A 15,638-nucleotide genomic window follows, 5' to 3' on the forward strand; every position below is an offset into this window, starting at 1 on the left:
CCACATTACAGGAAAACATTTCAACTATACAAGCATTAAATATTACTTAAAGGTTGAAAGATGTATCTTTTTTTAAAAATTTTCTTAATCTATTATCAACCAAGTATTGAAGTATAAAATAATGTTTAACAGCTAAAGATTACTGTTAAGAAAAGTTGTTTTTTATAATGAAGCCACAAGCGTAGTTATCTAGTTATCGTAATGGTTGCATTAACTAAAATTTATCTTTTTTTTTTACAAATATTTAAATCTATTGTAAAACAGTTGAGCAGGGGAATAAAAATAATAAGAATATAAAAACAAATTTAATATTTTATCCATAACTAACTAACTGGATTATAAAATAATAAACATTGTGTTCTTTTAAAGTATCAATTTCTATTCCAATACTACTGTATGAGCATGACAACTAAAACAAAACAAAAAACTGTAGAGGTCTGGAAGTAATGGTCCTAAACAGTCAGAACACAAATCAGCACAAGAATGTATGTCAAGAAAGGCTGCCATATTTCTTCATGGAATCTGTTGTAATTCATTAATTACATCGCATATTAAACACACAGAACCATTTAAACAACAGACAGAACAATGTTTCATCCAAATTATTTTATGAAAACAATCATGAGGAGTCTCTCCAAAAAAGAACAATCTTTGTGCGTAAACATACACCAGCACTCACATACCACATATTTATTCAGCATTTCTGAAACCATTAGCAGCACTCAAAACACTCTTTGCTACTCAGTAATACAATAGCCAAACTAGGTTTTTTATAAAGATGAGATCTCAAGCAATGCTTTGATATTAAAACATTCTAAATATTTAAAAATAGTAACCAATGGGACAGTTCTCACTGTCTACAGACCCTGCAACTGTAAGGTATAATCCGTCATTTTTCTAAAAGTTTAACAAGCATTACAAATAAATAATTGTTCGTACATTAAAATATTTTTTGAAAAATTCATTGTCTGCATGGCAAGACTATAAACATAAGCAAACATGAAAACAAGTGTTTAAAATAACCTGTCAAATAAAATGAGAAATATAATACTGAGGAAAATAACAGTCAGATAAAACTGATCAAATTAGCTTGGATGAGTCTATGTTCTGTCACCAAGTCAGGAGTTGGGTACAATAGAACCCACACTGTCCAAACAGAATTTCTAAAATTTTAAATAGCTTCCACTGCCAAATTAATTTTTTACAGCACATAAGTAAAAAAAATGCATGTCTGTTATTAATTTGATATTAAAAATTAACGAACATTTAAATTCTATTCAGTACATTCTTTTGTTTATTGTAGAAAAATAGTCAGTAACTGATTTAAGTATAAAATATACATAGCGTTTCAGTTAAGACAGTATGGGCTAATCCTCAGGAGACAATCCAAACATCACAAATTTAAAAACAAGATATAAAACTTAAATAAGTGGAGCATAGAGAGAGAACAAAGAATAACAGGTCAGATTTTAAAACAATTGAAAGTGATCTGTTACAGAATTGTTGCAAATTTTATAATTTGCCTGTGGTAGATTGACAAAACAAAAAAGGTTAGAAAATGATATGAAATATACATTGTTAGACTTAGTTAAGTTCTTAAAAAAAACAAATCTACAATAAGTAGGTTGTTAGCCAACAACTTCACAAATATTGCACTTCTGGACAAAGAGTTTGAAATATTCTCTATATGTAATTTTAAAAAGTATAGTAAAAACATTTTGCTCTATAATATCAGCTATGTATTGTGCAAAATATCAGAAAAAAATGATTTGAAGGATCATTCATCAGTGATGTTACTATTGTTACTTATTTTGTTGAAAGTAATCAGACATTTGAAAAGATGTGGGATAAATAGGATTGTGGTTAAAAAAAAATGTGATGATTTACTTATTTAGAATGTTTTTAAAATATAAATGATTTAATAAATAATTTTTACAAGGAAGAAGGATGGACACATCTTACTAATGGATGAACTATTTTTAGTTAAATTTTTAAGAACAATGTTAAAATAAGTTTAAGGGCCTACTAAAAAAGATTATAAAAAAAAAGAAACGTTTTATCATAGTCATCAAAGCATTTTAAAACCATAGGTAAGAACTGCGTTTCATGACTTTAAGATATACCACACACTAAATATAACTGCACTATATAAACTAAAAATGAAAATGTATTAGGTTAAAAATCTGAATGTATGTGCTATGTAAAAGTGAGATGTAAAAGCCCGCTTAAGAAAAAACATGGATTTGTTTGTTTACAAAGTTAAGATGTGGACCGAGTAAATTAATACATGATGGTATATGCGGGTTTTAAAGATATTTCAAGGATATTTTAAATAAATGAAACATTAGTTTTAAAAAAAGTGCTTTAATAAAATGGGGTAAAATATTTATTGTATGCCTTCAAACTTGTTATTTTGTCAATCTCACTACTTCAATTTCTTCTTCATTTGATGACACCCTTTCTCAGATGTAAATCTTAACATGTAAAGACGATTTTTTTTTCTTTATTTTTTAACAAGTAGTAGGCCTCATGAAAGATAAAATTAAATATTTAAATAAGTATTAGTAAAATCCTGAGCTCACACTGTCAAGTGCTAGGGATTGTGTTGATCAAAGTGCCACCTGGAAGTGGTTTTAATTCTGGAGTAGCCAATGTCCACAAAGTGGTATAAAGTAAAATTTGCAGTTTCCATTTCACTAAAAAAATTAATTTTCATTAAAAATTAATTATCTGATAAGCTTTTAGTTTAAGTTGATAGGCGTAAAAATTTTTTTTTACAGCTGACTGATTTCCTCAAATGGAAAAAAAATGGATTCCTATAAAAAGCGGAAATGTTACATCACTGGTACAATTATATTTTATACCCATTTTATTTGTTTTTTAAAGTAATACACTTAACACTAGGGCACATTCTAAAAAAATTAACAAAAAATAGCCCACAAAACTAAATAATACTTTATCAGAATAAAGTGATTTAACAAAACTGAAGTGAATCCGCCATGCAAAGTGTTAAAATGTATATACTCAGTCAAGGACCTGAGGTGAAATCCTAATTAACATTAACTTTTTGTGTCTAAAAAAACTTATTTTACTTAACTTTTATTCCATGAGCTTATTTGTTATAGATTCTGCCAAAAATAAATATTTTAATGTCCAACATTGCTAAAGGTTTTCACAAGATTTGAAATACATGTCTCACAATACAGTATAAATTCACTTCTGGTACTATTTACAAAGGGTAAAATTACATGGGAAACTTCGCACTCAATTTTATCAGCAAATTTAACTAAAACTAATTTTACTAAGGTTAACATTTTAAGGTTATAAAAATACTACATCAAATAATGAATAATTAATTATACACAAAATAAAAATGTTGAAAGTAAATCATGGTTATTGTCTTTTTAAAAAAAAATTAGACATTTGTAATGGCAACAGCACCATAAAACAATATACCTGTAACAGATGACTTTTTAAGTTATGTTTTACCAATAAATAGTTGTATAAAAAAGATGCAGACTAGCAAATCAGTTTGTCATCAATGGCCGATTAGTGATCTTTATATCCAGAGTTACTCTTCATCTGTACAACTAGATGAATGAGGAGTCGAGGAGTATGGCTGGTGGTTTGGTGTGGGTCGATTCAAAGGTGGCGATGTTACAGAGGAAGTCATAACTGTCGTTGCTAGGGTATTTGACGTGGGTAGTGTCGCTGGGTTAGCCGCCATCTCGTTTGACATCATGGTTGAGTATGACATGGGGGGGTACTGGAATGAGGGGGATTCTCGCCCTGCCATCTGCTGGAGGTGTTGGTGGTGCTGGAGTACAGACGGCATCTGCTGGTACTGGTGAGGGTGGTACTGCTGCTGTTGGGGCTGCTGAGCGTGCATGTTTGGTGACGTGGACATGGGGACCAAGGGGTCGGCTGTGGCCCCCGACACAGAGGACGAGGCCTGGCTGGAGTGTGACAGGGAGTGTGACTGGTGGGGTGTGGACATTGGCGGGAGGGGTAGGGATGGGATGTATTGGTTGGGTGGGAAGGTGGGGACGCCACCAAAGTGAGGGGGCTGCTGAGGATATTGACCCTGAGGTGGGTGGTTGAATTTCATTCCTGTATTGAAAAAAATAGGTTTTTTTTTACACTTTATGAGCAATAAACATAAAATAAACATTAAAATATGAATGAAAAAAAAAACGGGTTCTTTTAAAAACTGGCAGAACAACACAGCATAAAATAATTAAAGCTTATTATTATATTCACAATCAGTGAATGGATAGAATTAAAGATAGGGTCAGAGTAGTGATTCTAACAAAGTAATGGTCTAAAACATGTACTATGGTAGTTTTAAAAAGTAAGTATAAACAAACCTAAAGCAAACTGAAATTAAATTAAACCTTGTACCTAATATAAAAGAGCTTACAATGACAAAGAAATATATTTTAAGCAAAGACTAACCTGATCCAATGACCCCATAGTTGTGGACGGTATGGCCCATATGTGGGTTGTAAGGAATAGAATTATGAAAAGCTGAAGGTGGTACAGCAGTCATTGGATAGGCCATGCCACCTCCCCCGCCCACCATTCCATCAGTTACAGGAGCCCGCTGGTAATTGGCCATGTTAGGGTGCTGGTGCTCACTTGAACTAGCTGGTCTTCGTCTGCGACACAGGCAGCAAATAAGTACAAGGACCACGAAGCCTAAAAAATGGAGAAAGTGTGTACAATTATTTTACCTGTAAGTGACAAAATATAAAATTAAAACAATCAAAAACAATAATTTGATAGGCCTAACTCATCTTTTCCCTTTTATGCCCAAGACACATGGGGCAGCCACAGAAAGATCTTCACACTTTAGTTGGCGCTGGCAATGTTCTATGCAGTCCCCCAAGATAGTCTTGCATTTGTCAGTTGCTTTTCTGCAGTGCGCCTACAAATCTCCCTTGGCCTTCCTTGTTTTCTATTTCCCTGAGGCATCCAGTTAAGATCCATTCCTGTGATATCACCTGGATTCATTCTTAAAACGTGCCCCATCCAGCGCCATCTTCTTTTTCTGATTATTTCAGAAACGGCTTCAATTTCCATTTCTCCTAGTAATCAGTCATTGGACATGGTGTTGGGCCAGTACATGCCTTTTATTCTTCGCAAGGACATAGGAAAGTATCCAATGATGTTTTAGTGGTGGTTGTTACTTTCCAGCATTCACTACCATACAGTAGAACTAAAAAACACTACTTTAGAAAAGTCTACATTTGGTCTTGGAGAAGATTTTCTTTGATTGCCATGTTTCTTGCATGGTAATAAAATCATAAACTACTCTGTATTTGTATTTGGTTTAAATTTAAGTGGAGTAATTTATTTTTTGTTGTACTACTAATACATTGCAGTCTGTTAAAGAGGCTAGAATAATTTTTCTTGACCAAAATGAGTTTGCCCAACTATTGATGATTGATGCCAACAACAGCGAAAAGATGTCTTACAAATGTTTCTCATAGTCAGAAGAAGACTACTAAACCAGCAGCCTTTAAATATAATCAACTGATGTGTCATAATAATTAAAGCCATACCTAGAAACAAAGCTAGTCCAATGCCAATAAGAAGTGGAAGGGGTGCAGTGTCATCCAATTCAATGTGACTGCTATCTCTATCCTTATCACGATAGTAGTGACCTGTCATAGGATACACAACAAAATTAAATCAATTGGACGTTTCCCATTTTAGAAAAAACATTTCTAACCTTCACAACTCTATGTTTTAAGAATCTACATTAGCAGTAAGTTTTTCTAAATTGGTTTCTTCCAATTTCAAGTGTCAATGCAAAAGCTAACAATTAGGTGGTGTGCAAAGTCTCTGATATTATTGTAAAGAGTAAAGTAAAATGTCTAAAAAACGTGTATGTCATCACTGACATTGCCATTACATTTTGTCATGACTTACAAAGTTTATAAGTTTTAGTTTGAGTCATCTGTTTAATAATTTGTATTTAAGTTAAAAAAAATTTTCACTGAAAGTTTCTACGCACTTTCAGTAGTAATTTATTTTTACTCTAATATGAAACTATTTTAATATAGAAAATTTAAAGTAGAATGCTGGCAGCCTCATCTTTTTTCTGCCATATTAAAGAAAAATTAAATAAGAAGGTACACCAATCAAAACGGGTTACCTGTTGTAGTTGTATATAGCTGGTAGAGTCCTTTTTCGTTAAAATCATTCATCATGGTGGGTTTAAGTCAACAATCACATGTGTATTTCTAGTGTTGAGAAACTTCAAGTTTGATTTTTAACCAGCTAGTAGTAAGGTGATGGAACTATTTCTGATGGGCCAATCATTATGTTTTACATCAAATCCAAACACCATCAGAAAACAATGACTAAGAAATCTTATTTCAACAAATCTGAAACAAATAAACAACACATTCGATAACCAAGCAGAATTTATAATGCTAATAGTTTGTTCCAGGTGTGAAGGCTTTTAATTAAGATATTCATTTTTGTTATTAAGAATGTTTTCATTTTATAACAACTACACTACTACACATTATAGAAAACTTAAGGGGGAAGGCAGTATATTATTTTCCAAAAATATATTAATACAAGTTGGCATATTTATGAATGTCTATATTGTCTGATGAAAGTAAAGGTTAGCTTTTACAAATTGAATTTCTTTTAAGTGTTCGCCTAGAAAAGGATGTGTTTCTCTCATGTCCAAACCAGGTGGTGTAATGCTTTTGTCTAGCGGCTGGTATTAGTAACATGGACGAGAGAAATGTTAGAGCCAGTCTGCCAGGTTGAGCCAGTAATCGACGTATTCAAGAGAGGAAGAGTCATTAATCACACAATAGAATAACCAACACATTAAATTTCATTAACTTAAATTATTCTTTTGAATTAATAACACCTCTTTATCTGTATCATAATCAAGTGTTGCCTGACATGGAAAATTTGCATTTAATCTATATATATAATTCTCTTCTGGGAGACGCTAGAAAACAAGCTGTAAACGCGCTCCCTACCTCCCAACCCCTACATGGTCTTAGTGAGCTGTGTTCACTCTAAATGTTTACAAGCAGAGCCGGGTTATGTGACGACTATTAGGGGCAGATAATTTAGTTTGAAACGATTTTAAACGTAGGGGGGGGGAAGGAAGGAAGGGGGGGGGGGGGGGGTTATGGTCCTTAACGAGCTACTTAAAGTGTTTTAAAGAAATATTTTTAGTGGCAGCGTTGGTACTGTCGAATTCACAAATTATGAATTACTGAAAAGTAGAAAAAAACAACAACTAAATAGCGGCGTATGTTATGCCGCTGACCGGCTCGTAACATATATTTACAATCTGCAGAATTGATTCCATCTTGCATGAGCACAGTAATCTAAATGTCAACAACCTCTGAATAAATCAATATAACCTAAGTGGGTAACACAGGGTTCCCAGAGAGCTGGGAAACCAGGAAAAAAACCGGGAATTTTAAGATAAAATTTACGTCCCCCAAATATCATGAGATCTGGACTAGGCATGAGCTGCCTAATGTAGTCTCACCAGTTCTCATGGTTTAGAGTAAAGGCGCACAAAACTAGTCTCATGGTATTGGAGCAAGCTATAATCACCCACTATTTGCAGACATGCTAGTTTTCGGTGGGTTTTTTCAGGGGTGCCACTATTCCAAACAAAACAAGACATGTTTCTCGAAATCATTTTTATTATTAAGACTAAGGAGCCTTTTTACAGTCGATGTGTTTTCCGGCCAATCGCGCAAGCGTACATGGTACATCTACTGCTATGCTAACTTAGGGCTACTCAACATTTCTTTCATTGGCTCTTTTTTTCAGGATTGGTTTAAAGTTTTGCTGTGAGCTTGCTGTGAAGTTTAGAGGTGGACCTAAATAAATGTTATTAAAGGACTAGGAGGATAGCGCGCACGTACAGTCTTGTTTAATTTTAAAGATAACCGTTTTAGCAGTTTTTTTCACTGTTAGCCAGAGAAACACATTTAATTAAAACATTTTTTTTGCGAAAGCCAGCTTTTTTGTCTTTTTGAAAAAATTTAAAGGCTACTGACATCAACAACTATCTCAAAATACGTATGGGTCAATGACAATTATTTCATTGGGGAGGGGAGATAAAGATTGTAACAGCTGGAGAAAAAGTGGCTTTCTCTGTGACCCCAAGTAAGCCGATGTAGTAAAAAAGTCACAAATGTGTATTTGCATGGAATTTGTTAATAATTATATTCAAATAAATTACTTAGATCTATATTACATAGAGAGATATAACATCTAAAGATAATTCAGGATTACTATAACTATCTGTAAGAATGGGGATCTGGTATTTGTGATAATAGGGAGATAAAAGAAATCGCCTTAAAATCTAGACCCATAACAAGTGTTTTTAATGCTTGTAATAAAAGCATGTATCAATACAATACAACAGATGTTGACCCAGATCAGTTGATTCTCGAAGGCATTTTTATATCAAGCAGCTATTTGTTTACTACACGTACACGGCAGCCATGTGATAAGTTATTTGTCCCTTATATCTGATGGATATGGTACCATTTCATTTGTTCTGTTTACTGTTAAATTCTTAAACTGTTTTTTGTTATGTTAAATTTGAATAAGTGTTTGATTTGTTTGCTACTATCTAAAGCTTTGATAGCAGCCTCCAACTCTTTGTAGCGGTCAAAACAGCTGTTTAAGGCAAAACTATTCAAAATCAAGACATCCATCGTGTAGCAAACTTTCTTGTCCAGTGTTCGGCTCTAGACTAGTATCCAGAGTAGAAAGTCTTAAACTGGGCGGGATTTTACACTACTTTGATTGGTCAGTGTACAGATACCATCCGCCAATCTGATTGGTCAGTGTACAAATAACCTCCGTAGCTATTTGTACTTCACTACAAATAGCCCTTTGAAGGCTATTTGTAGTGAAGGCATTATTGAGGGGTGATCATTTTCACCGAACGCATCTCATAAACACCATAAATTATTACCAGTTAATTGTAATGTGTGTAAAATTGATGCTTTCTAGTTTAATATTCTGGTTTGATATCGAAGCGGTATTTAAGAGTTATTTGATTTAAAAGATATGAACAACATAGAGCTACTTTCACTAAGACGCAGCTTGCGAGATAAACAAAGAAATTAGGTCAGAAGTACATCTGACAATTCTTAAATAACAGACTTAAATAGAAACAGATCGCCCTAGTTTCGATTCCTAAAATTGACGATGGCTTCGTAATCATTTGTTTTATCAGTCTACCATGTAGTGAAAGTGAAACTGGTCGCTATTTTAGTAAGCACATGAGCCGTGAGATGGCCACAAAAACAACCAACCCGGAAGCTGTGAATCTAACAGCCTAGCCATTGCTTTTGGTTTATTATTCAGTTATCTATTAGGCCTATATAATAAAATAGATTTGACACAAATATATCACAATATGCCTATATTTCTATTAATTCCTTAACAATGAGGCAACTTTTGGATGATTTTAAATACCGATGTTCGATATAGACTCTTCCATAACATAGGGGGTGTTGGGAAATTGTGAGACGCGAAAAGCAAAATCGCGAGGCGGTAAACTGCGAGAAGAAAATGTGAGACATACCTGCGGAATCACTGATAAATAGCGAGACACAATTTGCGAAAACAAATTTTGTTTAGTTTTTTTTTATATTTATAAACTAAAGAAGATGATATATCACGAATGTTGTGTGTTCTTTTTTTTTTCATCTAATTTGATTTTATATTAAACAATCTTAACATCCTCTGACTGCTGCTTTAGTTTTCTTGTCAGTGGGAGAAAATCCCGTCTTGATAGACGGTCAGTGCGAGTCCATAAACAGAATATTATTTTACACTATATTTTTAAAATCTATATAGGTCTACTAATATTAAAAATTCTAAACATTCTGTCGTTTTCTAACCTGCGCGAGGAAAAAACACGCCGTTGGATGGGTTGGTAAACATTTCAAACCGCCCCACTTAATAAGCGCGACCTTAATATCATACTGCCTTGTTTTTTTGAGGAGAAGAAGTATACCCGCATGCCACAACGTCATTCATGGTCAATAACTCGGTGAGTTATTTTTTGCTTGGTTTCAACGAGTATATAGCCCTCCCTCTTCTCCACCGCATTTAAAAAAAAACAGTAACATGTTGGGGGTCAAAAGTGTAACGTTTGATTCAAGAAAGAGAGCAGGTGGTATTGAAACAACACAGCTGTTTCAGTAATAGCAAAAACAAATTATATAGGAAATAAATATGTACCTAATCTCATTACTTAATTATTTAGTTAATTTAATTATCGCTAAAGAAAATAAAGGGAGATAGTTTATTTATTTTGTTTATTAGTTTCTTTGAGTTTATATAAGTTATATTTAGGAAGTGGCTATTCGGACCCGGATCCGAATAGATGCATCCTTATATTTAACTCAATGTAACAAACCCGACGTATGGTAGGACTAGGGTTGGGGTTAGGGACAGGATTGATTTAAATCTAGATCTAGATTCTAGATCTAGTAGGCCTAAGTTAGGCCTTTTAATTTTAATGTTTTTTAAGGGCAGGTTAAACCCCCCCCAAAATACATATTTAAGTCAGAAATGTTGATTTTTGAAAATCTATTGTTTCTGAAACTACATTCAATTCTGAACATTTTTGTATAATCATTTTGCCAAATTTCGTATTGCTAGTATTTTTTACAATTTTTTAATTAATGAGAGTAATGACGTAATTCACCTATATTAAGCAACATTTAGCAACATAAAAATTGAAAACCAACTAAAATAGATATTCTTATTGCTGAGTAAGAGGCTCCAGATGCAATTTATGTAACTGTGAGGTTTTAAAAATGACTTATTTGGTATAGTTTTCGCTTTTTCTCGTTTTTTCTAAATTTAGTATATTTTTCACTATTTAGCGTTTTTCTCAAAATGTTAGTTTTCAACAAAATCGTACCAGTTAAATCACTATAACTCAAAAACTACTTGAGATATTTAGCTGAAATTTTGCACACATGTTTACTAAACACTGTTTGTAAAGTTGAACTAAAAGAATTTCTATATCTTTGAAACTTCTCATTTTATAAAATAAAAAGCTATGTCTACTCCTTACTTTCTGGAAATTTTCTAGGTCTCACATTTAAAAAAAAATTGACTAAAATCCATTTTTATTATTTTCTAGGCCTAATTGTTTTAGTTCATCTTTTTTGTAATTGCGTCTATTACACTGTTAAAGATTTGTTATTCTGACAATTGAGAGCTAATTTTGAGCTATTTTACCCTAAAAATGACACTTTTTAGAAAATATTATCACAAAACCATAATTTTTTAATGATTTGTTTGCATTTTTTTCATATACTATGTTAGTTACACCTTCCTTATCACTCAAAAAAGTCCTAACACCTAAATTTCAATTTGGGGGTTTAACCTGCCCTAATAAAATTAAATTGGGTCTAGCCTAAATAATTATTAAAACAATAATAAAATATAGATCTAGGGTAAAACTCCATTTTAGCGTATTTTATTCCCCGCGTCACGTTCACCTCCAGTTGAGCGTATTTTATTATATACACAACCAAAACGTTAGGAAAAACATTAGGCTTATTAATATGGCCGCATTTGCGCGGTTTGCTCCGCGTTACGCGTAAGGCCGCCTTTGCGCAGTTCGCTCCACGTTACGCTTAATCTTTACCCTAGGTGGCAGGCGATCTAAAAAAAAAACAGATATCAGGACTGCCCGATATTTTTTTCGTGGTAACAATTTAATGTTGACATAGATCTAGATCGAGTTTAAGTGTATTTAGATCTCTATATTATTTCAACACCTAAGAGTCTAGTACTTGTAAAAAAAAACAGTACAGCGTATTGTCAAGGAAAGTTTGTGAGGTCAGATGGGTCAGATGATAGTCCAAGATCTAGCAGCAACCTAGCTAAATCAAACTGTCCTTTAACCTTTAGGCCTAGCTATCTACTAGATAGTATCTAGCATGCGTGATAGTAGATCTAAGTCTATATTATTTATCCTACGTGAACTTAAAAAAAAAATTCAATTTGCTTGAGTGGGGAGGGGGTGGGAGGAAGAGAGAAGTGAAGACAGACGATCTTGTGTGAACGTCTATGACGTATGTTTTAGGCCTGCGTCATATTTTCAATATTAAAAAAAATGTAAAAAAAAAAATCTAGAATCGGCCGAGCTAACCCCGGGTTCGAACTCTGAACTCTGGGTCTATGAATTTCAGACTACAGCTGGCACACTGTTGACTCAACCACAGCGGATGTGATGGAAAAGTTAAAAGTAAGCATTTTCAATTATAAGATGGTAAATCAAACCTGTGAGAAGCGTAGAATATTCTTTAGGGGCCACGCTTTGCGAGACGCGTAGTCACTTCGGTAAAACCTTAGTTTAGCGTAGGAAATTATCGGGTAATGTTTGTTGAGTTTCGGTAACTAGAGTTACGGTAAAACATGGTTTATTTGACCATTGAAATATAAATAAATTGAAAGTCGATTGTAGTAAATTAATGTTTTAATTTTTTAAGTTTAATCGACAAAAGGAAACAAGAATAAATATAATAGTAGATTTAAATTAGTAGATCTAAAAATAAAAAAACACATATATAAATATAAATAATGAAGTCAAATGTAAAAATTAATGTTTTTTGCTTGCAGCGGATTTGCGACCATTAATTAATTAGATCTAGATCTAGCTAGATATCTAGCTGCTAGGCCAAGTAAAAAAATCTAGATTACGAAAATAGTAAAAATGATTACAAAATGTAAAAATGATTACAAAAATAAATCTATCCAAATTTTAAACATTCTGTATAAAAATAAAAGATGACGCCAAATAAAGTATGGTTTACAGTACTTCCGGTGAATTCCGGAAGTGTGTGACAGACTTTGGCATTGTTTTACTGTTTTTTACTGCTATACGATTCCGGAATAATAACCGACGCTAAACTAAGGTTTTACCATCACTTCGTATTAATATATTTCTTTACGAAGTGTCTATTCACAGTCGACTGTGAATAGCCGTATTGAGGCTATTCACAGTCGTGACCGTTTTTTATAGATTTAATGTTTAAAATACCCAACTAGGCATGAAGGTGTGTGGTTGAGTGGTCATTAGGGAGAGGCTGTCATTCCAGAAGGTGTGGGTTCAAATCCATCAGATACTGATTGGTCTGACACTTAATGCATGCCTCATAATCTTATTAATAAAATATTTTTTCACAATTAGATCTAGATTCTAGATCTACTTGAGTTACTCATGGAAGGGTTATTTTTGTTAATTTTATTTTTCGTTTGTGACGTAATTGTTGGAATATCAGCAAAAAAAAAGACCTGTCCCGTAGATATTTGCTAAGAGAAAAAACAAAAGTGTGATGGAAACTGTGAATAATAGCTGATGAAAAAGGACCTTCTATTTCACCTGATTTTTATTCTAGATCTATGTGATAATGTGAATTTTTAAACGGTAATTGATAGTTGAATAGCAATGTGAACAACCAACAAAACTGATGCTTAATTAGTAGTTTTTCTCACTAAATCTAGAATTTACGCAATTATCAATTTAAACATGACCACTGAATAATAGACATCCATATTTAATCCATTAGGCACTAACTTTGGAGTTTTTAGTTCGTTTTAAACTAAATTAGGCTACTTAATTAAATATTTATTGTCAATTACTGCCATGTCCAACACATTTCTCCATGACAACTCTTCTTAAGCTTGAAGCTAAAGAAAACCACAAATCAGGTTAGACTTTTTAAGTGGCCATGCACAAGAGTTCTTCACTAGTGATCACCAAATAGTGGTCACGTGGTTTTTTTTTTCAAATAAAAATTGGTTGTCATTTTTTTGGCTGGTCTTATAAAAAAACGGTTGACGATATTTGATTTATTTTTTATAGACTGATAAAACTAATAATGCTTTACTATGGAAATCAATTTTGTAATTAAATATGGAAATCGATATTTAAAAAGTTCTAGTATTTTTGATGAAACCAACTTTTAAATTTAGCCTTCATTCTCCAACACAAATTTTAAAATGCTTTTCTGGCATATATAGCCCTGCCACCTATTGCTTGTTGTTATAACGTGAAAGTCCCGCCATTTTGCGCGTGGTAAACATTTTAAAAACTAATTAGTAGAAGGTCTCTGGAATATGGCCGAAAAATCGTAGGAAGTCAAGCGTCCGGTCCAGACGCCATATTGTTGTTAGCAACCGACCACGCCTCCAAATTAGCGAGTAATACTATTAATTAGTATTATTTATTTAAAAATTACTAGATCTATTATTCTAGTGTATAGATTTAGAGTGCATAATTGATCATCTATGACCTACGTAGCCTGTAGCAGATATGTCTGATATGAGCCTAAAAGTTAAACTAAACTTTAACGGTAGCCTAATAACTTTTTTGTGAAACTATAACAAAATAAAAATAGCACTGCTCTCTTAATCTATACCTCACTCCCCAGTCACAATAAATGCTTTTATTATTTTAAGATATTTTTCACAGTCGTATTTAGCATGAAATGACAGCCGACTGTGAATAGCCGTATTGGGGCTATTCACGGTCGGCCGGGAATAGCCCCAATACAGCTATTCCCAACCGGCTGGGAATAGCCTTGGCCATTTCTTTATGAATTTTTGTTTTCATATTTGATAATTTACTGTTGTCAAAACTTTAGAAAAATCCAAATTTGGAATATTGAATGTGCTATGACTATGCATGTATGTTTGTGACCTATGCTGATAATTAATTAATAATTAAAGACCGAAAGTCAATGTACTCATGGTGAACCCTCGACCATGTAGGGATTTTTTTCACGCTATTCAATTCGAACTGTCCTAATGCTTTTTCATGTTGTTTTTTTTACCTTTTCTAATTAAAAATCACATTCATCAAAAAAAAAGTAGAATCTAGATCTAGATTTCTATATCTAGCTCTAATCCTAGTGTTTTTCTAACGTGTTTGTGTGCTTTGGTTGTGTTGATAATAAAATACGCTCAACCAGAGGTGAATGTGAAGCGGCGAATAAAATACGCTAAAATGGAGTTTTACCTAGATCTAGATCTAGATCTAGATCTAAATCTAGAGATCTTGAATTTAGAGATCAAGTCTAGATCTAGATTCTATATTTTAACATTTAAATAAACATATGATCACTTGTAATTCGCAACGTACAATGGTTAGAGCTCAACATGAGCAACCGAATCCAACGCATCCATTTTGCAAACTAGATAGAATAGATTTACTAAAAACCATGACTTCAAAATCCCGGAGAACAAAGCAAAATGAACGCCGCTTTTTTTTTTTTTTATTTTATTTTAAACTTCATACTTGGGTTAGGCATAGGTGATAGGTGAATCGGAGATTTTAGGTGGTGGATTTTTAAAAAAAGTGGTTGATATACGGTTATCAGACAACGTACTTTCAGAAAAATGCTCATACGCAAAATGTGGCTCTCCTAGAAATGTGAATACTGAACTCTGTAGTAATACTAATAAGTTGAAAGCTGAAGTCTCACGTCATTTTGAGGATGCGCCGTTAAAACGGCTCTGGACAAAACGGCCCCGTCAAATCGACCTAGTCAAATGGGCTCCCTTCATATTGACTCGCGACATATAGGCTCCCGACA

At 33.2% G+C, this 15,638-nt stretch overlaps 1 protein-coding gene across 1 annotated transcript; it reads right to left on the minus strand.

Moving 5' to 3' along the window:
* Positions 1–2,868: 2,868 nt before the first annotated feature.
* LOC131943872 (uncharacterized) lies at positions 2,869–15,238 on the minus strand. The gene is made up of 5 exons (XM_059304173.1): positions 15,185–15,238; positions 6,161–6,392; positions 5,565–5,666; positions 4,456–4,698; positions 2,869–4,110 (listed from the first exon to the last, which is right to left on the minus strand). The coding sequence occupies exons 2-5, from the start codon at positions 6,213–6,215 to the stop codon at positions 3,572–3,574; spliced, it is 939 nt and encodes a 312-aa protein (XP_059160156.1). The 5' UTR covers positions 6,216–6,392; positions 15,185–15,238; the 3' UTR covers positions 2,869–3,571.
* Between the last annotated feature and the right edge of the window lie 400 nt (positions 15,239–15,638).

The sequence above is a fragment of the Physella acuta genome, unplaced genomic scaffold (assembly GCF_028476545.2).
Source record: "Physella acuta isolate Inbredline_101_S28 unplaced genomic scaffold, ASM2847654v3 ptg000471l, whole genome shotgun sequence".
NCBI lineage: Eukaryota > Metazoa > Mollusca > Gastropoda > Physidae > Physella > Physella acuta.

Coding starts and splice junctions, on each gene's coding strand:
- LOC131943872 (XM_059304173.1), bottom strand. CDS start 6,215: ATGATGAATGATTTTAACGAAAAAGGACTCTACCAGCTATATACAACT. Junction 5,667..6,160: donor GCTATATACAACTACAACAG/GTAACCCGTTTT, acceptor ATCCTATGACAG/GTCACTACTATCGTGATAAG. Junction 4,699..5,564: donor TGGACTAGCTTTGTTTCTAG/GTATGGCTTTAA, acceptor TCCATTTTTTAG/GCTTCGTGGTCCTTGTACTT.